The sequence below is a fragment of the Medicago sativa genome, chromosome 2 (assembly GCF_051527215.1).
Source record: "Medicago sativa cultivar Bolivia chromosome 2, Bolivia_mono, whole genome shotgun sequence".
Classification (NCBI taxonomy): Eukaryota; Viridiplantae; Streptophyta; class Magnoliopsida; order Fabales; family Fabaceae; genus Medicago; species Medicago sativa.
Genome location: NC_140750.1, coordinates 9098277 through 9122750, shown reverse-complemented (window position 1 = coordinate 9122750; position 24474 = coordinate 9098277). Strand labels below are relative to the sequence as shown.

Genomic DNA, 24474 nt, shown 5'->3' with positions numbered 1-24474 from the left:
AAGTGTTGCAAAAACATAGAAATAAAGTAAAACATGGAGCGTCATCCCTTACAACACGAGGATTCACACATTACCCATGTAAATAGTCGAAGACGACTAATATCTACAGGGCACATCGTAGTCAGTAGGACTAGTGTTTGCCTATAAATACCGACCTTGTAAATTTTTCTAACACACATAATCAATCAAACAAACTATTTTTTTTGCTTCAAATTTTTATCCCTTTACCTTTCCGCTTCTATCTTTTATTTTATGCATTTCTTAGTTTAGTAACTCAACTCCCCGAAAGCCTTCTCACGTGCCACTCTTTGGAGTAAGTAAGGAACCCACAACTCGACGTAACGAGTGAAGAAAAAGAATCACAGTTGATACTCTCTCTGTTTCAAAATATATGTTGCAATCAACCATTTCACACATGTCAATACACAACTTTGAACATTAATATCTTTCATTATATATTTTTTTTAAATATCTTTAATTATCAATGATAAAAATTTATAAATTTTTATATTTTAAAAATATTCATTGAAACAAATCGAACAAAATCTTATACAATAACATATGTATTATATATCAGATAAAGAAAATATAGTCAAAATAAACTATGCGAATAATACACATTATAAAACTGCGACATGTATTTTTTAACGGAGGGAGTAGATATTAGTCTATACAGTACATTTTTTTGGTTAAGTAGCATAGTGGCTAGAATTCACATTTTTCAAGTTGAATAAGTGAGGTGTCCGGGGTTTGAACACCGACCCCTGCATATAATAATGCATGTCCTTGTCAACTGAGCTATGTTCACGGGGATATATTAATCTAGAGAAATGATATTTGTACAACCAATTTCTAACAACTTTTTGACAACTTTCTCTCTCATACTCACATTATATTTTTATTGTCTCTCTACCCTTTTCTCTTTCTATTGATTTTGACAAATCAAAATAGAAAAACAAAGTTATCATAAAAGTTGTTTAGAAAGATGTGTACAAATATCACATCTCATTAGTCTATACATGACGTAACTTTCAAGTTCAACAAAGAGTAATAAACTCAAATAAATTATTTGTGCTTATAATATGTGATGTGATTATTTTAACCAACAAATATTGAATATGGTAAATTAAAATTTGAATCTCAACTACTAAAATGGAAATGGTAAAAGTGTTTGTACATACATGATTGACAAAAGGGAAAAGGCAAGTGTTTGTACATGATTGACTATAGTAGGAAGAAACCTATGATAAACTAAACAAAATATGTACTTGTCATTAATAGGAGTCGTAAGGTGTGACGCATGAAAGTAAGTTTATAGTGCATCGAAAGAGACATGATAGAATGGACTCCGTCCTAGCAATTAAGGTGTTGGTATTTTTCATTCACACCTTTGAATTCCACACATCACAAACTCATTAGGTACTATACTACATCACAAAAACTCATTCACATTCACGTGTATGTGACTGAATCTAATCTCATTCCAAATTTTCCACTCGTTCTTTTCTCTACCACACTTCACTTCAACATTATTATAAATAAGATATTATCCTCCAATTCTCTTTTGTCTTCTTTCTCCACAAACTTTTCTCTACTTTTTCTTTTCTCGTTTCAGAACCTTTTTCGCTTCATTTCATTTCTCTCATCAGGTATCTCTCTTCTTACTTCTCATTCGTCGCTTCTCCTCGGGATCCTCGCCTTTCGTTCAATTTTTTCTTCCTTCTGCAAAAATTTATTCGCATCTATCAATTTAGCTTTTTCAATTCTACTTTAATTTTCACTTTGTTGCTTTGTTTTGATTTTGTTAATCTTAATCTTCTACTTAGCTCAAAAAATCTACACTAAACTGTGAACTAACGATTTTCAGTTCAAGTTAGAGAAACCTGCAAGTGAATTTGATTTTAGGTTCATAAAATCTAATCTAGCGAATTAGAATTGCATAAGTAGACTGTATTTGTGTTTGCAACCGTGTTAATTTTTTTTTTTTTTTTTATCTCTTTATACTGATAGTAGTTTGTTAATTTGTTTGCAACCTTGTTAATTTGTTCTTAAAAAAGTAGTAGAAAGTATGAAGTAGTGATGCAGAGACACCTGACACGTTGACACCGATAATATTTTGATAAAATGAATTAATTGGACGTAATTACATCGGATACTGGACACGCCTTTTATCAGAGGTGTCAGTGCTATTAGAAATGATTTTTGTTAGTTGGAATAGGAATTAGTGGTAATTCAGGCAGTCAAATATTTTCTTCTAGATGCTTGAGTTTCTTCGAGTAGTGAAATGTGAATGCTTGATTTTATTATTTTTCTATTCATTTGAGGATAATAAATGATGAAGAGACAAGAAATTATGGATGCTTATTTTTACTGTTATTGTTGTTAGGATCATCATTTGAAGAGGAGAGAGGGGAGAATTTCGTGCTGATGTGTGGTATTTGAACTTGAATTGTTTCTTCACCAAAGCTGTTTGATAAAAATGGCTTTCGATCCGTTGGATTGGTATTGTCAGCCGGTTGAAAATGGAGTGTGGACAAGAACAGTTCAGAATGCTTTTGGTGCTTACACTCCTTGTGCGGTCGACTCTTTGGTGATTGGTATTTCTCATTTGGTGATTCTAGGCTTGTGCATCTATCGTATATGGTTGATTCAGAAGGATTTTCGCGTCAAGAGGTTTCGTTTAAGGTCAAATGTCTACAATTATGTTCTTGGGATTTTCGCTGCATATTGTGTGGCAGAGCCTTTATACAGATTGATTATGGGAGTATCGGTTCTAAATTTAGACGGGCAGTCTCAACTTGCTCCGTTTGAGGTGCGCCATGATTCTGATCACTGCACCTATGATTTGGTTTCCTTTATCTTATTAATGCTTCATATAATTGCAATTTAAAAGTGCTTATTTGTTTAAGCTGCTGTTAGCTTATCATTTTTGCACACCATACCTTTTATTTCTTCTGGTTGGACATTAAAGCTGCAATATCATCTATTGGCAGATAACATCGCTGATTATTGAGGCTCTTGCTTGGTGCTCTATGCTGGTTTTGCTTGGGATTGAAACTAAAGTTTACATCTATGAATTCCGATGGTTTGTCCGATTTGGTTTGATTTATGCTGCTGTAGGGGGTGCTGTTTTGTTCAATTTCATCATTTCTGTCCAGGAACTTTATAGCAGGTTTGGCCATATTACATTTGTTATGTTATGTGGCTTGCTGGCAATAATGGTGATGATTATATTTTTACTCCTATATTGTCTTGTGTAGCTACTCATCCCTCGTAACAGTCTCATATCTGCAACACTAAGTTTATTTTCTTGTTGGTTTTATATCACTTAACATTCAGCACCATACAAAATTGCGAGTCATATAACTGGAACAAATTTTTCCTTCGTTTGAGATGTAATTTTCTATTGTTAATCCAGCCAAAACATTCTTATATTTCATCAGCCCTACCTGAGTATATAGTTGACTTCTCCATTTATTTCCTCATTACTTTATATATATGAGGGGTCCGGGAAGGGGTCCCACCATTTGGTGTATTGTACGCAGCCTTACCCTGTTTTACACAAGAGGCTGTTTCCAGGACTTGAACCCGTGACCTGAAAGGTCACGGGTTCAAGTCCTGGAAACAGCCTCTTGTGTAAAACAGGGTAAGGCTGCGTACAATACACCAAATGGTGGGACCCCTTCCCGGACCCTGCATATGCGGGAGCTCTAGTGCACCGGGTTGCCCTTTTACTTTATATATATGATAGTTCCAAGGCACTTAAAGTGTAAGACCTGTGGTAATGTTTGTGATTCTTTTTTCACCTTAATAGAATTTGTTTGTCCTCTGCTAAATCTGCAGTTCAAATACTTGTTTTCATCCCCCCATTCCTCCAAAAAGCATCAACCTGCGCTGAAACAAACCTGTATTATCAAAAAGTTACCCTTGGAATTTACTTTAGTCTCCCTTTTAGCTAATGTTTTAAAATCTTGTTTTGTCGTAGTGGCGTGCAGATCTAATCTGGGGCGACTATACACATGCATGGTCATATACTATGTACCATGTATTGTTTTGTGTATCATATTACATCATCATCATCATCATCATCATTTCATGACATTATACGCTCGTATTCCCCTCCCCTACTCACCCAAAAGTGAGGTGTTGACCTGGAAATACATGTGTTCTGATTCCTACGCATCACCTCCTATTTCTTTCATTCCATTTTTAAGTAAATATTTTTTTAAAAAAAGACTGATACTCATATACATATTTTGTGTGTGTGTGTAGATTTATATTAGTATATAACTAGGCATATCACGCAATGGGAATTAAGCAATCAGTATTTTTCATCTGCTTCATGCTCAAGGCAATATGTTTTTCCCGTCATTGTTTTTCTAAATCCAACATTTTTGTTTCCTTTACAGATCAGTATTGTATTTGTACATCAGTGAGGTGGTCTGCCAGGTATTTCCTACACTCATCAGATTTAGTATGATCATTGGTTATGTTTCTATTGTTACTGGTTGATTGATACTTCATGTTCTGTTTGCAAATCCAAAACACACTTTTGAAGCTAGCATTAGGCTCCTTAATTGGTTCAGAGTGGACCTTTCAAAAGGAGTGCTACTTTGTGTCTAAAGTTGGCTGTAGCTTTCTTAATTGGTTCAGAGTGGACCTTTGTTGAAATACGAGCTTTCTCCTTTGAAGGGTTTTGTTGCAAAAACCTGTAATGTGTTTTAAAAAGTAATATACATGGATAGCATAAATCATAGAGTCGGTGAATTGCTGGCTACTGGGACATGGTAACTTGATACAGTTCGGCTCCACAAACATTTATACTATCTCTCAGATTTTATATTGGGCCTAACTCATCCTTAGAAAACTGGCTTGTAAGGTGAGGATTACCCCCATGTATAAACATATCCTCTGGCCATCTCTCATCCAATGTGGGACTCTTAACACCCCCTCACGCCCAGCACTACTGGGCTTAGTGCGTGGATAGAAATGATGTGCCCGATGGCGGAAACCTGATGGCAGATGTCCCAGCAAATTTTGGAAGAGACTCTGATACCATCTCAAATTTTATATTGGGCCTAACTCGTCCTTACAAAACCGGCTTGTAAAGTGAGGATTACCCCTCACTTAATCTTTCATCCAATGCGAGACTCTTAACACTATCAAAGCATGTATGGTACGACTTGTTCAAGCCTGTCCCAAAACTTACTTTACCCGTTATCCTGACATTACTCTTTAAGGCTCTCTTCAAGCTATACAATAACTATGCCCAGCTTGTTACAACATTGCTTGGACATTTGCCTTGCTAATCCCTTCAATTCTTTATTACATTTTTCCAGACTACAACACTCACCTTATAAAGAGTATTTCTTAATGACTAAAATCTGTGAGGGGATAAGGTTGTCTTAACTGTTATCTCCACTTAAGTTTGTTTGAGGGAGTTGCTATTACACATAGACAGTTTGATTGGGCAGTTTAGATGCATTATTGAGCTCTTCCTCCTTATAGGTTTCTTTTTTCCCCCGTTCTCTATTTTGGAGGGCATCTTATCCTCCTCCTACTTGTATTTTCCCTCAATTTCAACTCTTTATGTAAAGGAAAGTAATATTTATCTTCTCTTGGGTCCAGGTTTTGTTTGGAATACTTTTGCTTGTGTATGTCCCTACTTTGGATCCTTATCCAGGCTATACCCCTATTGCTAGTGAAATTGTTAATGATACTGCATATGATGAACTCCCTGAAGGAGAGCTCATATGTCCAGAAAGGCGAGCTGGCTTATGGTCAAGTACGTATACAGATATTAATGAAATGTTAATTCCAACAGTTGGTAATTCTGTTTATATTGAGCTATTGGAAAATGCATTAAAGGTTTATGTGAAGAAGGATCTGAACAGTCACTCTGCTGATTAAGTTATTATTTTTTTCTGTTTTTGCTGCTGCTGCTGGTATTAGATGTTAGTATGTTACCACTTAAGTGAAAATTATAAGATACGCTGCCTTTTGTTTAGAATAATTCTTTTATTTTTATTTTTATATGGTCATCAATTTTGAAGGTAGAATTGTGAAAACTCTGTTCATAGTGTATGCATGGTTAACTGGTTTTGAATTGTTCCTTTTGCAGAGATGGTTTTTTCTTGGATGAATCCCATTATGAAACTAGGATATGAAAGACCACTTACAGAGAAAGATATATGGAAATTAGATACATGGGAGAGGACAGAGGCATTGCAGAATACGTATGTTTAATTTCTCCTATAATTTTTCTTCTTTCTACTGAAATTATTGTTTAAAGTTTGGTTTATAATATCTCTCTCGGATCTGTAGATTCCAGAAATTTTGGGCCGAGGAGTCTCAGAAATCAAAACCTTGGCTTTTGAGAGCATTAAATGCAAGCCTTGGAGGAAGGTATGTATAAACAAGGATTTGCAGATCAATGTCCTTTTTGTTTCGATACCATATATATCCTGTTGAAAAAGTGAAGAGAGAAGCAAGAGTTTGGCAAAATTGTAGGTAGATAAAGATAATATAGAGAAACTGTAGGTTGAAGCATATTGTACGTAAATTTCCCCAAGCTCACCCCTTAATTAGAGGTAGATGCTAGAGATATAACTTATGATTTTATGTTGGTTAATTATTTTTTTTATCTGCACTTCATTTGATTTTATTTCGTTTTGATTCTGTAGGTTTTGGTTTGGGGGCATTTTCAAGGTAATGTACCTTTTTTTTTCTTCCCGTTAATTAGATGTCATGGATGAACATCATTTCTAGCATGATTTAACATAATAAACTGTTCTCCTTGTGAGGATTTTGGTATTCAGCATTTGATATGAATTCAAAAATCAAAATAAAGGAAAGTTTTGTTTGTTTTAAACTGTTGAATATGTTAGGAGTAGATTAACGTTCACATCTTAGTCAAAAGTTTGCCACATATATGGATTATGGATCCTTTGGAGTTTGCTGCATGTTAAACTATATATGGTGTCCTGATGTTCCTGCAAGGTTATATATAGAACACTTTCATTTTAAATCGGTGATTAGTTTTCTTATATATCTACTGCCTCACAAAATGATTCTTAAAATACATATGCATCAAATAAGTTGGTGCTGTCACATCAACTATCAACTTAAGAAATTGGTATTAGACGTCACTGGCATCGAGTGATCTGCCCGTTGCAATGCTGTACAATTGTTCAGACTTTTACCGGCTATCTGATGTTATGCTTTCCATTATGAAATCTGTGGGTAGATGTGCTTTTGATGATTTGGAGTGATACTTTAGCCTGACTGAACTGTTAAGTTGAGAATTTTACATCTAATTTATTTGCTCTCCTGTTTGCAATATGTAGATCGGCAATGATCTTTCCCAATTTACAGGCCCACTTATATTGAACCAGCTTCTACAGGTTAGTTACTCTTTTCATGAATTGTCAAGTAGTACTAGAACAAGATTAATAGTAGATCAGCCCATAATGTTTTACATACATTGGCACTAATATTCTCTAAATACCTTACTATTATTAATGTTTAACAATTTTCTTGATGTTAATTGACTTGTATCATGAATTGTCTGCAGTCTATGCAAAATGGTGATCCTGCCGGAATGGGCTACATTTATGCCTTCGCAATATTTGTCGGAGTGGTATGAAACAAATCTGACTTTTCTTTTTTGAGGGGAATGAAAAAATCCGATTAAATACTGTTTGCTGAGATTCGTATTGAATGCATTGCGAAGCCAGCAGTTTTGATGCTTAATTATTTATTTGCTTATTTCGGATTCTAAAAGTTCAATTGCAGTTCTTGTACTGTTTCATATTTTCCTTTGCATGCTTACAAATGATGATAAACAGTGAAGATGTTTTTGGTTTTAACTAAACTGTGCCAAACTACATGATGGGTTGGGTTTATCAGGCAAGTACTATATAGCTTTTGGGAGATTTGACTAAGATCTATCTGAAATTTTGTTTGGTAGGTCTTCGGGGTGCTAAGTGAAGCTCAATATTTTCAGAATGTCATGCGTGTTGGTTATCGTCTGAGATCAACGCTGGTAATTCTTTCTTCTGTCCAAACAATGTGGCAAGAGCTGCCTAAAGCTTCATTTTTTGAACAAGGGTCTATGAGTAGCATCTTTGAAGCATAGGTTGTGGAGCTCTAGTTCCATGCTTTGGCTGAAAATCTAGCCATGTCAATATTTTTGGCAGTGACACACATGATCTTAAGCCAGGAGTAGCTCTGCATGTTTCAATTGATATTCATGTTCACTCGGTTGCACTTAACATGGTGAGTTTGGTGTTCCATTTTCCTTCCTTGTAGGTGGCAGCAGTATTTCGCAAGTCTCTAAGGCTTACTCACGAATCGCGAAAACAATTTGCATCTGGAAAAATAACCAACTTGATGACTACTGATGCTGAGTCACTTCAGGTATGGTTTTCCTTTCCTCCCTATCATCTGATGTCTATTCTAATTGTTGCTGCTGACATGTATGAAAGATCCACCTGATTTGAAGCTGTTAAATAGGACGATACTGGATTTGACTGTAACATGCATCTTTAGTAAGTGGTATTAGTTGGAAACATAGTAACCAATTATATCAAACTAACCCGTACTTGAAAGTTAAAACTGAAATTTTAAATTACATGTCCAATGGTGGCATTGTCAAGCTACAGATTATTTACTAAATCGATCAATTATTGAAGTTGTCAAATAAATTCTCTGGAGTGGAAGGACAAACCGAAACTTCACCACTAAAAGAAAACAACCCAGTTTATTCAACTTGTTTTGAAAATAGAAATGGATATATACCGTGGGAAATTTTAATATTGTACAGAAATGGTCGTGGAGCCCAAAATCTTTGAGATATTAATATAATTTCTCTTGTAAACAACTTAATGAAATTTTTGTATGGTAATTTTGCTCAATAATATGTTTGACGTTGCTATACTGCCTCCTTGCAATTAACTTCTTTATTATTTTATTCCCTTGAACAGCAAATATGCCAATCACTTCACACTTTGTGGTCAGCTCCCTTTCGAATTACTATTGCAATGGTTCTTCTTTACCAAGAATTAGGTGTTGCCTCCCTTCTTGGTGCTTTGTTGCTAGTTCTTATGTTTCCATTACAGGTACAAACGTTCACCTACTTAATTTATACCATATACTTGCACTGCACCATTTTTAGTATAAATACACTCTCAGGAAAAATTATAACATATTCCCTTTCCTCTCTCCTTACCTTTGATGACCCATTCTTCATTGTCATCCATCAAGGTAATGAGGTTCTGAATTCTGATATAAATTTGCTTTTTGAAGCACCAAATATGTATTTTTCATTAGATAACAATATAGATTTAGATTAGTAATTTTGTTCTGGGCTTGTGGCATGTTATCCCTGGTCTGACTATTTTCAATCATCATGAAAGCTTACTGAAAACATGAATGATGACATGATTTGTGGATGCAGACAGTAATCATCAGCAGAATGCAGAAGCTGTCTAAGGAAGGATTACAACGCACAGACAAGAGAATCGGTCTCATGAATGAAATTTTGGCTGCTATGGACACTGTAAAGTACGTCTTTTACCACAAATGATTAGCTGTTTGTTTACATAATAGGGTTTTTCTATCATGTGCAAATTTGCACATGTTAAGAAGTTTAAAGTAGTGTGTTTGTATTGGAACTTGTGTATTTTCTATTAAATATATAATTTTTTAATAAATAATTGCTGTTTTTCAATAAATAGTTGCTATTTAGTTACTTTAACATGTGCAATATTGCACATGTTAGACAAACCCTATATAATAATATTTTCTTATATAAAGTGTTCAGTTCTAACTGCTTTTTTGTTGATTATTTGAACATGCTTATAGATGCTACGCGTGGGAGAGTAGTTTCCAGTCTAGAGTAGTGAACGTACGAAATGATGAATTATCATGGTTTCGAAAAGCATCATTACTTGCAGCGGTATGGAATGTTACTAATGCATTTATGTTCCTATCATTATTTGTTTTGCAGCTTTTTTATCTTTGCTTCCCTGCATAGATAAGTTTTGGTTACCCTAAAGAAACCAATTTCTGTATTGCACTGCATGGATGTTGGATGTGCTTCCATTAGAATTCAACTGTTCTCGTGTTGGGCTCCTGTGGACCTTCAAATTATAGGGTTTAGATAAAAAGAGAACAAAACTAATGAAGACTTTGAATATTATTGATAGTAACTGAATAGTAACTTGATTATAGTTTGCTGGATACAAAAAACCAATTCTCCTGATTATAAATGAATAGGGAAATCAGGAAGTAAATCATAATAATACCTAAATAATAGTGTTGAATTAAGAGAAAACAGAGTCATAAATGGAGAAAACAGAAAATAATATATTACAATTACAATCTTATACAACAAAGGACTGACATAGTTATAACAGTCCATAGCAGTTACAGAGGGAATCTGAGTGACAGAGGTGAACCTACATCTATGTCTTTCCTCCTCCAAAGCTGAACTTAAGTAGCTGTTAGGTCATGATACTCACTGATCAATCATTCTCAACACAAAGGAATGACAAAAGTTAAAATAGTTGATGTATGATGGATGATATCGTGATAAAAAAAGAAACTTATTTAAATGAAATAAAAATCTCAATGAAACACATACCCCTTCACACATACCCCAAATCAAATAATAGACTATAAAGATTATAATGCTGAATTATTATAATGATTGATAGTGTTCAAGAGTTTCATTTTCTTGAAATATTAGTATTTAACATTGAGCATAGAAAACGCGTATTAATCATGAAAACCTGTAAGTATATATATTTTTTTCCGGCATTGCTTCTTGACTTCATCTCTTTATTGATTTCTTCTTGGCAGTGTAATTCATTTATACTAAATAGCATTCCAGTTTTTGTAACTGTGATTTCGTTTGGAGTGTTCACCTTGCTTGGAGGGGATTTGACACCTGCAAGAGCTTTCACATCGCTTTCTCTGTTTGCTGTGCTTCGATTTCCTCTCTTCATGCTTCCAAATATTATAACTCAGGTTATTCTCCTTTGCATTTTTCCGAGTTTTTACAGCAGGGCGCATTATCCTATGTTCTTATATTCTCTCTTTACCTCTTTGTTTTTCCTTTTCTTTTCCATCAGTTATTCATAAATAACAGAATCAGAGTTATCCTGTTTAGCAAAACATATGAATAAATAAATGCCATACCAAATAGATTGGTGGAGTTCACACTGGCCTGATTCTTCATTTTGTTTTAAAGGTGGTTAATGCAAATGTATCGTTGAAACGTCTAGAGGAGTTGCTCTTAGCTGAAGAGAGAATACTTCTACCAAATCCACCTCTTGAGCCAGGGTTACCAGCCATCTCAATCAGGAATGGATACTTTTCTTGGGATGCAAAGGTCCACAATCTTTTATCATCACATGCTTGCATATTTCATCATTACTTAATCTTAAGACTGAAAATATGTTTTTCATATCATATTATGTGGGGAGAATGTACATTTATACGGGTAGGAGTCTCCTAGTTAACCCCTAATTAATAAAGAAGATTAATCAATACAATAAATAATGAAGTTAAAACTAAACAGTCACAACTTTTCAATATCTCAACACTCCCCCTCAAGGTGGTGCGTATACATCATATGCATCCATCTTGTCACATATGTAAGTTATCCGAGGACTCCGTAGAGATTTAGTAAAGATATCAGCAAGTTGATCCTTGGAATTGACAAATGAGGTTCTGATGATTCCAGTGATAATCTTCTCTCTAAGAAAGTGACAGTCAACTTCGATATGCTTTGTCCTCTCTTGAAAAACTGGATTGGAGGAGAGGTGTAAAGCTGATTGATTATCACATACAAGTACCATTTGACCAACCTCACAAAAATGTAATTCTTGCAGTAAATGTTTCAACCACACAAGCTCACATGTAGTATGAGCCATAGCTCGATACTCGGAGCTCGATACTCGGCTCATGTACTCGACCGGGCGACAACAGTCTGCTTTTTGCTCTTCCATGAAATCAGATTTCCGCCCACAAAAATGCAATAACCAGAAGTAGACCGTCTATCACTTGCATCTCCTGCCCAATCAGCATCTGACTACCCAACAATATTTGTGTGGCCTCTATTAGTGAAAACAAGTCCTTTTCCGGGTGCTCTTTTGATATACTTAAGAATTCGAACGACTGCATTCCAATGATTGACACAAGGAGAGTTAAGAAACTGACTTACGACGCTAACTGGAAAAGATATGTCCGGTCTGCTCAAGGTGAGATGATTCAATTTTCCCACTAGTCTTCGGTATCTGCCTGGATCATAATAGGGCTCCCCTGGTTAGGAAGAAGCTTTACATTAGGATCCATAGGAGTATCAACTGATTTACAATCTATAAGACCTGTTTCCTCCAAAATATCAAGGGCATACTTCCTCTGAGAGATAGCAATACCAGAGTTTGATTGAGCCACTTCAATCCCGAGAAAGTAACGAAGAGGACCTAAGTCCTTAGTCTGAAAGTTTTGAAATAGATGTTTTAATGCCTTGATACCTTCGTAATCATCACCGGTAATTACAATATCATCAACATAAACCACAAGGTAGATATATTTATTTGATGTTGAGCATTTAAGAAAAACAGAATGATCTGATTCGCAACGGGTCATCCCAAACTGTTGTAGAACTTTGCTGAATCGACCAAACCATGCTCGAGGCGATTGTTTCAATCCATACAAGGACTTTTTCAATTTGCATACCAAACCATGCCCCCCTTGAGCAACAAACCCAGGAGGTTGCTCCATATAAATCTCTTCTTCCAAGTCACCATGCAAGAAAGCATTTTTGATATCCAACTGAAACAGGGGCCATCGTCTCATTGCAGCCATAGCTATAAAGAGGCGAACAGATGTCATCTTTGCAACTGGTGAGAAGGTATCACTATAATCCTGACCATAAACTTGAGTATAACCTTTTGCCACTAACCGAGCCTTTAATCGATAACCTGTCCATCAGGTCCCACTTTGACATTAAACACCCACCTGCAACCAACAATAGATTTTCCAAGAGGAGGTGGAACAAGCTCCCAAGTTTGGTTTGATTCTAACGCAATCATCTCATCAATCATGGCCTGTTTCCACCCTGGATGAGATAATGCTTCATGAAGTGTCTTAGGAATTGAGACAGTTGAAAGAGCAGAAACAAAAGCCAAGTAGGAAGGAGACAATCGGTGGTAGCACAAAAAATTATAAATAGGATGAGGATTAGTGGTAGACCTTTTATCTTTACGAAGAGCAATAGGTAAGTCAATAGGACGCTCAGGTGGAACCGCAGCAGGAGAAGAGACTAGAACAATATCTGAATCACCAGAATTAGTAGCAGGGGTCTTAGGACCTGAATTATTGGAATCAATAGGAGCTGTTTCTGGAGCTTCAACATGTCGACGCTCATAAGTAATACCATATCAACGGAACTCATCGTTACCTTGTGACTGTGGAGGATTTTGAGTAGAGACAAATGGCTCAAATAGAGGAATGGGCATCACCTGGGAAGTAGTAACATCGGATGTAGAAGTTGTAGAACCAGATGTAGTGGGTGAAGCAAAAAATGGTTTATCCTCAAAGAAAGTAACATCTGCTGAAACATAAAAACGATGTGCAGATGGAGAATAACAACGATACCCCTTTTGGGTTTTAAAATATCCCAAAAACACATTTAACAGCTCGAGCAGACAATTTATCACGGCCAGGAGAGAGATCATGTACAAAACACGTAGATCCAAACACACGAAGAGGGACAGCGTACAGAGGATCCTTAGGAAACAAAAGTGAGTATGGAATTTCATTACCCAATACCGATGATGGCATGCGGTTTATCAAATAACAGGCAGTGAGAATGGCATCACCCCAAAATCTGAAAGGTGCATGAGCATTGATCAATAAAATTCGAGCTGTGTCAACCAAATGACGATGTTTTCTTTCAGCGACACCATTTTGTTGCGGTGTGTGAGGACAGCTGGACTGATGTATAATACCATGAGAAGCCAAGGAGTTGAATGATGTAGAAAAATATTCTTTTGCATTGTCACTCCGTAAAATTCGAATTGTTTTACCAAATTGGGTCTTTATCTCTGAACAAAACGTTTGAAAGGCACCAAATAATTCTGAACGATCCTTCAATAAGGCGATCCAGGTGCATCTAGAGAAATCATCAATGAAAGTGACATAATATTTGTATCCCAAAGTAGACGACACACGACTAGGACCCCAAACATCAGAATGGATGATATCAAAGAGAGACATTGATCTTTTATTGACACGACTTGGAAAAGATACTCTGACATGTTTGCCAAGCTGACATGATTCACAATCCAATGACTTTAAATGTGAAAGGTGAGGAACTAATACCTTTAACTTATCCAAACTTGGATGATCCAAACGACGATGAATGATATATGGAGATGCAGAAACACCACAAATGGTGGATGGATGAGAATGGAGATAATAGAGACCCTGTGATTAAGATCCTGTTCCAATTGTCTTTCCCGTACTTTGGTCTTGTATAAGGAAAGAGTCGAAAGAAAATGTTATAGAAACAATTGAGAGATTGAGTAAGTTTACTGATTGAGATCAAATTAAAAGGACTTCCAGGTACGAATAACACATAATTCAAGGATAGAGATGGCAGAGGAGAAGCTTGACCAATACCAGTAACTTGTGCCTTAGAACCATTAGCAACAGTAATGTTGTGAGGTATCTTAGGAGGTGACAAATTAGAGATAAGAGAGGGATCACCAACAACATGATCAGAAGCACCAGAATCTAAAACCCATGATCTAGTAGAGTGAGATAGGCACACCATAGAATTGTTGAAATGAGCCAATGTGGCTGAAGAGGAAACTGGTTGGATCCCCATTAAACAACACGAAACAAAAATTGCAACGGTTGCCTTTGAACACCGAACGACTGAATTGAGAAAAGAAAATATAATAAAAATATAGGGCTAGCCTTGACAGCGACTGAACCCAAAGACAAAACTAGGATTTCAGAACCATGCTCTGGATACCATCTTAAAACTGAAAATAAGTTTTTCATATCATATTATGTGGGGAGAATGTACATTTATATGGGTAGGAGTCTCCTAGTTAACCCCTAATTAATAAAGAAGATTAATCAATACAATCAATACAATAAATAGTGAAGTTAAAACTAAACAGTCACAACTTTTCAATATCTCAACACTTAAAGATGCATATATTGACGTATTATTTGCATTAAAGATATCTGTTTAATAGTTCCCTCAAGCTGAAAAACAGAGATTTGTGTTTTGCATCATGTTTCACCTATTTGCTTTCTGTCATTTTTTTCATCTTGCTGAGACAGAATTGAAATTTGTTTGTATGTCAGTGTTGTGTTAAAATGATATCTTCCAATAAGCCCTGTATGGAAGAATTATTTTTATTTGATAACATTAGGAATTGTGAACGTTCTTGCTTTTGATTTTTCTCAAAAAAGAATCTATGTACTTTTTCTTTCTTCAGGCAGAGAGGGCAACATTGTCAAACATAAATTTGGATATTCCTGTTGGTAGCCTAGTTGCTGTTGTTGGCAGCACAGGAGAAGGGAAGACATCGCTCGTATCTGCAATGCTTGGAGAACTTCCTCCGATTGCGGATTCTACTGTTGTTTTAAGAGGAACAGTAGCTTATGTACCTCAAGTTTCATGGATTTTTAATGCAACTGTAAGTTGTGATATGATCTATTTAGAATAATTGATACTTTTTACAACTTGGGAGCTAGAAGATGGGAAGTTGTTGAGAAAGAAAACAAGTAGAAATGTAAACAGGAATTCACTAAACAGGCTCTGAAAATGGTGACTACAAAATGATAACATATATATTCTTATTTATACTAATTCCCAACCAACAAGTAACCTAAATAACCTTTTCTTTGGATGCATTGCAATTAAGCATTTGAGAGTGAATACTAGAGATATAAAATCAGCCTTTTGCTATTACCTTATATGATTGTTGGTCTCTAGCATTTTCCACCACTAGTGTTATGTGCATCATATAATCAATTAATAGGTTGTTATTAGTCAACTAAGTTGGGAATTGGATCTTGTTATGTACATTATAAAATTAATCGGATGCTATTAACCATAAAGATGTGTGAGTATATCCTATTCCATTTGATAATTATCGTTTTCTTTCAAATAGGGAGGTGACTGATAACATTATTTCTACAGGTACGGGATAACGTTTTGTTCGGTTCTGTCTTTGACCCAATAAGATATGAAAGGGCAATAGATGTGACTGAACTGCGACATGACCTTGAGTTACTACCTGTGAGTATATACATGAGTGTTATAGAATTTGATTGGATGCAATGGATGTTTAATTTGATTCTTTTATTTACAACTTGGTGGTCCTTGCTCTTTCTCTCTCTTACATGCTTAATAACTATAGGGCGGTGATCTTACTGAAATTGGTGAAAGAGGGGTAAACATCAGCGGTGGTCAGAAGCAAAGAGTATCCATGGCTAGAGCTGTCTACTCCAATTCGGATGTACTCGTCTTTGATGACCCTCTAAGTGCTCTGGATGCACATGTGGCTAGACAGGTTACCTTCATGCTAAGTTATTCAACAGTACTTAATGTTATTTCTATTCCTTCAGTGATCTAAACTCAACTAAAGTAAATTTATGCTGTTTATGGTGTTGTTTTGTCGTCTTATGCATGCAAATCGGATATTGTCTTAACATTGTCTAATGTACACTTCGGTATCATCTCAGGTTTTTGATAAATGTATCAAGGGAGAATTGAGAGGGAAGACTCGGGTTCTTGTTACAAATCAGCTGCATTTCCTTTCACAGGTTGATAGAATCATTTTGGTCCATGAAGGTATGGTGAAGGAGGAAGGGACTTTTGAGGAACTCTCCAGCCAGGGGATTTTGTTCCAAAAGCTGATGGAAAATGCGGGAAAAATGGAGGAGTACGAAGAAGAAAAGGTAGATATTGAAGCTACTGATCAGAAGTCCTCTTCAAAACCAGTGGTTAATGGAGCAGTTAATGATAATGCAAAGAGTGAAAGCAAACCAAAAGGAGGAAAATCTATCCTTATTAAACAGGAAGAACGGGAAACAGGTGTTGTCAGTTTGAATGTTCTAATGAGGTAACAAGATTAAATGAATAAGTATAATGTCAATCAAAATATTGAAAGCTCGCAGCTATTTGCTGTAGTGAAATACTAGATGATGGTTCCTCACAGAAACACACAGATGTGCTCTTATACGCACCTGCACTCACGTTCATATGTAAAATGGCTTATTCTCCATTCTTCATTGCCATTCTTACATACTAGCATGCAGTGCCCTGTCTGTTCACTTTTTTTTTTATAAAAAATAAATAAATCAAGATACAAGGTTTTATATTATTTAAAGTAATCAGTTATCTAATTGGATAAAGAAGGATATGATTGTAAATAAAATAGTTTAAATGTGAGGTAAAATTGGAATGAAAAACGATATACAAAAACTTGGTATCAACTTTATATATAGGTATCGATACTTAAAAAAAAAAATCATATATTTGGTTGGATGAAGGATCGAATTAAAACTAAAATAGTTTAAATGAAGGGTAAAATTAGAAGAAGAAAAAATATACACAAAAATTTGGTATCTGTTTAATAAGAGAGAAAAGAGAGACATATCTGAATAGCACCACGGAAGATTTATTATATAGGAGTTAAGTAGCTTAGAGACTAAGCTAGGATATATTTACAGAAGGAATATTCTAAATAATATTCTATGCTTTAATATTCTATGCTAAGTAACTTAGAGAGTAAGGTAAAATATATTTACAACGTAAATATAATTATTTACTATTTATTTAAATATCAACGGTATCCATTTTATATAGATTATAGATATTTATGATAATGAACATCTATAAGAAAGGAGAATATGGTGCTTATTCTTGTTTCTCTTTTTCAAATTTTTTTTTTTATCATGTTTCTCTTGGCCTTTCTGTATGTTTACGTGGTCTTTATTCTTATTGTCTTCTGAATCCTTTTAGGTACAAAAATGCATTAGGAGGCACTTGGGTTGTTGTAGTACTATTTGGATGCTATTTCTCAACTGAAGCGTTACGAGTGTCAAGCAGCACATGGTTAAGCCACTGGACTGATCAGAGTGCTGTAGATGGTTATAATCCCGCCTTCTACAATCTCATATATGCAGCTCTATCATTTGGTCAGGTATAATAATTCTCATAAAATGGCAATAGATTCACATTGTGTTGCAGTCAATCGTTTTGCTCAAAATAATGAACAGAGTTTTATGCATGAACATCGTAGATACTAATTTGAATGTCCCTGTCCTTACCAGGTTTTCGTGTCTCTAATAAATTCTTACTGGTTAATCATATCAAGTCTTTATGCTGCCAGAAGGTTGCATGAAGCCATGCTTCACTCAATCTTACGAGCTCCCATGGTTTTTTTCCACACAAATCCACTCGGAAGGGTCATCAACAGGTTTGCAAAAGATCTAGGTGACATCGATCGTAATGTGGCTCCATTTGTGAGCATGTTTTTAGGTCAAATTTCACAGCTTCTTTCGACCTTCATCCTGATAGGGATTGTAAGCACGATGTCCCTGTGGGCAATAATGCCATTGTTGGTATTGTTCTATGGAGCATATCTATACTATCAGGTATAATAAACATCTTGTTCCTGCGTTTATTTGTTGAATCCCTGAAATTGTGTTGTAATAATAATTGTAGATTATAAATCGAATTATTTTGTTTTTGTTAGAGCACTGCTCGTGAAGTAAAGCGATTGGATTCAATTAGCAGATCTCCTGTTTATGCACAATTTGGGGAAGCACTAAATGGTCTATCAACGATTCGTGCATACAAAGCTTACGATCGAATGGCGGATATAAACGGGAGATCCATGGACAACAACATTCGGTACACGTTGGTGAACATAAGCGCAAACCGGTGGCTTGCAATCCGATTGGAAACCCTAGGAGGCCTCATGATATGGTTCACTGCAACCTTCGCTGTGATGCAGAATGGCAGGGCAGAGAACCAACAAGAATTTGCATCCACCATGGGATTACTTCTCAGCTACGCTTTGAATATTACCAGTTTGCTCACCGGTGTGCTCAGACTTGCAAGTTTGGCTGAGAATAGTTTAAATTCTGTTGAGCGGGTTGGAACTTACATCGATTTGCCTTCGGAGGCTCCTTCTGTGATTGATGATAACCGCCCTCCTCCTGGGTGGCCTTCCTCAGGCTCCATCAAATTTGATGAAGTTGTTCTTCGCTACAGGCCTGAACTTCCTCCGGTTCTTCATGGTCTATCTTTCACGATTTTTCCAAGTGATAAAGTTGGCATCGTTGGGAGGACTGGCGCGGGAAAATCCAGCATGTTAAATGCCCTGTTTCGAATCGTGGAATTGGAAAAAGGAAGAATATTAATTGATGATCATGATATTGCAAAGTTTGGGCTGGCTGATTTGCGGAAAGTTCTTGGCATTATACCACAATCTCCTGTTCTCTTTTCTGGTATTTAAGATATCATCTCTCTTGTTATCGCTTTTTAGTAAGACAGTCCAATTAGAAAGTGACAAGGGCTAGGGATTAACACATTTTCATTAAAGTTAAAATTCAGTTTAATTGGAAATTGCAATTCTTCTTTGGTGAGCTACTTGGCCTCATGGTTAAAAACACTGATGCCAAATATTCATAAATGCTCAAGTGGTTAGGCTAGGCTCAACCTTGTTTTCTATTGGGATTTATTTGGTCAATGTTGGATAGTTCTTAAATTATGAATTATTGAAACTTGAGAGGCTTTTAACTTCTGAGTTGGTGTCTTGTAGCTAAATAAAAATTAAAATATGAAAGTCAAATGTTACTATTATAACATCGAGGTCGGCTTAATTTTTATAGGAACTGTGAGATTTAATCTTGATCCATTTACTGAACACAATGATGCTGATCTCTGGGAAGCTCTGGAGAGAGCACATTTGAAGGATGTGATACGGAGGAACTCTTTGGGGCTGGATGCTGAGGTAATTGCTAAATCTTGCTTTGTTAGATACATGATTGTGTTGATGAACATCCACTGAAATGCTGGCATTCTTTACTTTTCATTTAAGACATGCATTAATGTGCAAGTAAGTCTTTCTCGGATGCTTCATGTATGTAGTTGAATTTGATTATCGTGAAATCCACACTCCTTTTGCTTTCCACATGTCTACATTCCAGTTCTGTGATTATTATTACAGTAAGTGATTAGTGATATCTTTAATAACGGCTTTCATAGTTAGGTAGTGTAATCAGACATTCATACAAACTAGACGATTAGCTTCTTTGAGCAATTTATTAAATTAATTAAAGCTGAATTTGGAAGCTATATGCTCCCGATATGTGGTCCAATTTAGGATGAAACTATAATTCATGGATACTTCTAGATGGTAGGTGTAACTGTCTATGTATCTAGTCTGGTACTTTTTGGGTACGCATGAATACACACCCGTTTGCAGCCATTCCATATACTATCCTTTAGATTTTACTCCCTCCCTTCCACAATGAGTGTCACGTTTGCAAAAAAAAAAAAAAAAAAAACTCTTAATGAGCGTCACTTTCAATTTCAATTTTGTATGTAATATTAATTGTTAATTTTTTTTTAAATTTGACCCTCTAATTAATACTGTGTGTATCACTCGTAAGTTAATATCTTCTACTTTTCATTTATGGTAATGGTGAATACACCAATAATTAATACTGCGTGTATCACTCGTAAATTAGCTTTTTATCCTATCAATGATTATCTATTTTACCACTTCCCTCTATAAGATTGGTTTTGCCCTCTTAAAAAGTTCTTGTGAAAGTTTTTGTAGCAAATAGAATTACTCAAATAAATCATTACTACTTGATAGCGTCATAATATAGGTCAAAGTATACTATGTTAGGTCAAGCTTTCTAGAATTGAAACTGTCTTGTTTGAGATACATGTTTTTTTAATGTCTAACCTAATCCTTTTTAAGTTTGATAACACGAAAGCCTTTTGAAAGCATATTTTTCTGTAGGGCCTTTAAATAGGTCATAATTTTATCACTAAATATATTTATTGACTCAAATCTTTTATGTAAACCAATATCCTTTAATCTTTAGAAAGTTTAATAAGTCTTTGATTTTGACCCATTTGAAATAAATTATATTCCGATGGTAACAACAAAAATATTTTAATATTATTTAAATAGGTCAGCCTGTTAGGCTAAGAAACTGTATAGATGCTTTAGAGCTTGACTGTTTTTTTTTTCCTTCTGGCTAAGTAACCATGGCCTTGTCTGTTTAAAAAAGTATATGGCCTAACGCGGTTCTAATGCAGGCTAGGCTGTGTCAGGCAGCCTGACCTGATTTCACCCCTAATTTGCGGTTGCATTTGATTGAGCATATTGTGAAATTTTGTGCCAGAGATAATTACATGCCCGTCTTCTTTTCATTAATGAAAGTATGCTCTGTCAAGGTATCCGAGGCAGGCGAGAACTTCAGTGTTGGACAGAGGCAACTGTTGAGTCTTGCCAGGGCTTTGTTACGGAGATCAAAGATTTTAGTACTTGACGAGGCAACTGCAGCAGTTGATGTTAGAACAGATGCACTCATACAGAAAACAATCAGAGAGGAATTTAAATCCTGTACAATGCTCATTATTGCTCATCGCCTCAACACCATTATTGATTGTGATCGGGTTCTTTTGCTTGATGGAGGCAAGGTATGCACTCAATTGTCAATTGACGATTTTAAATATCTTTTTTGATGCAATGCTTTTCTTTTGTTTTGAAAGTTTGGTAATGTTTGGTTGGCATGATGGATTCTTATGATTCAATAGCTGGAAGGATAAAATGATACATAAGAAATTAATCGATGATGCTGTCTCCGGTCTTAAACCAATATAAGGTTGGCCTGGTGGTGTTGGCTTGGGACCTTGGAGTGTGCTCCTCTCAAGGTCTCAGGTTCGATTCTCCCCGGAGCCAATATCGGTGGGCTAGTTTGGCTTCTTCAAAAAAAAATATCATTGGAAGTTTTAGCAAGAAAAATTGAAAAATTGAACAAGTAATTGTTACGAATGCAGAAAGGCCTAAAATTTGAATCTAAACCTCTAAACTGACGTTTGATTCGATGCTCTGCACTGATGCCTAACTTTATATTTGAAAGGTTCTTGAATATAATACCCCCGAGGAGCTACTGTCAAATGAGGGTAGTGCTTTCTCTAAGATGGTGCAAAGTACAGGTGCTGCAAATGCCCAATACTTACGCAGCTTAGTACATGGTGGGGACAAGACAGAAAGAGAAGAGAACAAACATCTGGATGGTCAGAGAAAATGGCTAGCTTCTTCTCGGTGGGCTGCTGCGGCCCAGTATGCTCTTGCTGTCAGTCTCACATCGTCACAGAACGACCTGCAACGATTGGAAGTAGAAGATGAGAATAGTATTCTCAATAAGACAAAGGATGCTCTGATTACATTGCAAGGTGTTTTGGAAAGGAAGCATGATAAAGAAATTGAGGAATCTTTAAACCAACGCCAGATATCCTCGGAGGGATGGTGGTCATCCCTTTACAAGATGATTGAAGGTATAATTTTGTTCCATCTTTTACACAGCCTTACGTGCACTGAGATAATGTACAAATTCTGCAGATGACAGTCTAGCATTTAGAAGGATGATTTTTAGTTTTACATTTTATTATGTAACTGTATCGCTTCTGCCCGTGTATCAGGTCTTGCTATGATGAGCAGATTGGCCAGGAACAGGCTCCATCAATCAGATTTTGGTTTTGAGGACACGTCGATTAACTTTGATCAAATTGATATGTAAGGAAGGCTACACGATTTAGATGACACAGTTTCCTGTGACTCATTCTCAAGGCTTTGCTAACTATATTTTGGCGATGTAGCTTACAACTGAGCTATGATTACCTAGAAAATACAATAAATCCTATTGTCTATTTCTTGGAAGAAAATCATTTTTTTTATTAGCATTTCAAATTTTGATGCCAAAATAAATTTCTCAAACAATAGGTTCTAGATAATTTTGACAGCTGTTCTTTTACTGTACTATGCTACTTCTGTATATTGTATTGTGCTATTCTTAGCCTTTTTTAAAATCGCTAACGCCATCAAGCGTTTATGAATTTAATTTTTCACATAACTGCATTTTTTATCCTGTGTCTATTTGATTCAAACCAAAATGTAGGGGAGTAGAGGAATCTGATTAGATATTTTATTTGATTAAAAGGACGGGAGAAGATAAGATATAACATTTTCTTTAGAGTGGAGAGATTTTTATTGCTAAATATGAGCATCTCTTCCAACTAAAATTCGAACGTTCTATTTACCATGTTGTGGTAGCTTAGTCTCTTCCCCTATAATCAACCCCCATTGGTAGAGTACTAATTTATTGTTTACAATTTTTTGTTCTATTTTATATAATGATATTTTAGCGAGTACATTGAAAATTTTATAAAACAATTTTTTCTTATCTTCAAACTCCTCAAAATTGAAGGTAAATTAAAATTGAGAGGGATTTTCTTCCCCTTTTCCCTCTATTTCAAAATATTGAAAGAAAAATAATTAACATTAATTTTTTATAATTTAGGAAAATATGGACGCTACTAAACAAAGGTATGATAGATAAGCTAAGCAATTCTCTCATATATATTAGTATGTTAATTATGTTAGTATTTTTCCCTCAAAAAAAAAAAATTAAGTTAGTATTTTCTCCCTTGCTAGGATTCAAATCCTAAACCTTTAATTCCTTTTTTTTCCCTTAGCTCAACTAATGAATGACAAAACCACCCTTTTAAGAAAATCATACATTTAATTTTTAAACCACCCTTATAAGAAAATCATACATTTAATTTTTAAAAATAATTATTAAATTACTTTTTTTTACCATTTTTTAAAAGTAAGGGTAGATTTTAAAATTATCCTTTCAAAAATAAATAGAATATTACTCTACCATATCATGATGTGTCGTCAAATGTAGAAATTCATACATTTATCTTATCTACTCTCATATCTTGTGCAACAAATAGACAATTAAAGTCTCTCATTTTTTGAGTGAATCTATCTTTTTTTTTTAGATTGTATAATACGTATGTATGAGAGACACGAACATGAAGGATTATTTACTTTTAGGAAGGAAAATCATCTACATTTCTCTTTATCTTTATCATCTTTTATTGTTTTATTTCTCCATTTTCTTTCTATTCTCTTCCTTTTTAACCTAAAGTCATCGAAAGGTAGAGAATCCAAATCCGATCAATGTGATGGGGATGGTGCCTTTGCTAGCTCCAGTTCCGTTGCTTAAGCCTAAAGGGGATCGCTATGTCTTTTACAACGGTTGTGAGTGACGGTGTAGTTCTGTTATTGTGGGATCTTGTGCTTAATTTTCTTCTCCAACAACAACGTCATGTCGCAC

General features: G+C 35.4%; 1 protein-coding gene across 2 annotated transcripts; it reads left to right on the top strand.

Annotated features, from left to right (window-relative positions):
• Window positions 1-1566: 1566 nt before the first annotated feature.
• Window positions 1567-23185, top strand: LOC146944283 (ABC transporter C family member 2-like). 2 transcript variants are annotated; one of them, XM_085742682.1, is made up of 28 exons: window positions 1567-1649; window positions 2387-2812; window positions 2994-3172; window positions 4410-4449; window positions 5629-5785; window positions 6122-6236; window positions 6325-6405; window positions 6684-6708; window positions 7347-7403; window positions 7574-7639; window positions 7970-8044; window positions 8311-8418; window positions 8985-9119; window positions 9458-9564; window positions 9865-9958; window positions 10864-11031; window positions 11255-11395; window positions 15528-15728; window positions 16235-16333; window positions 16455-16607; window positions 16780-17159; window positions 18062-18242; window positions 18373-18696; window positions 18798-19554; window positions 19939-20060; window positions 21521-21766; window positions 22210-22627; window positions 22772-23185. In XM_085742682.1, the coding sequence occupies exons 2-28, from the start codon at window positions 2480-2482 to the stop codon at window positions 22867-22869; spliced, it is 4860 nt and encodes a 1619-aa protein (XP_085598808.1). In that variant the 5' UTR covers window positions 1567-1649; window positions 2387-2479; the 3' UTR covers window positions 22870-23185. The 2 variants fall into 2 exon arrangements, with proteins under 2 accessions (XP_085598808.1, XP_085598809.1); XM_085742683.1 differs by having other exon boundaries at window positions 1567-1872.
• Window positions 23186-24474: the final 1289 nt, after the last annotated feature.

Bases quoted from the DNA above. Each gene is read 5' to 3' on its own strand.
- LOC146944283 (XM_085742682.1), top strand. From the start codon at position 2,480: ATGGCTTTCGATCCGTTGGATTGGTATTGTCAGCCGGTTGAAAATGGA. The intron at 3,173-4,409 runs GTTTGGCCATAT...TTTCCTTTACAG, and splicing joins GTCCAGGAACTTTATAGCAG to ATCAGTATTGTATTTGTACA. The intron at 9,959-10,863 runs GTATGGAATGTT...TCTTCTTGGCAG, and splicing joins AAGCATCATTACTTGCAGCG to TGTAATTCATTTATACTAAA.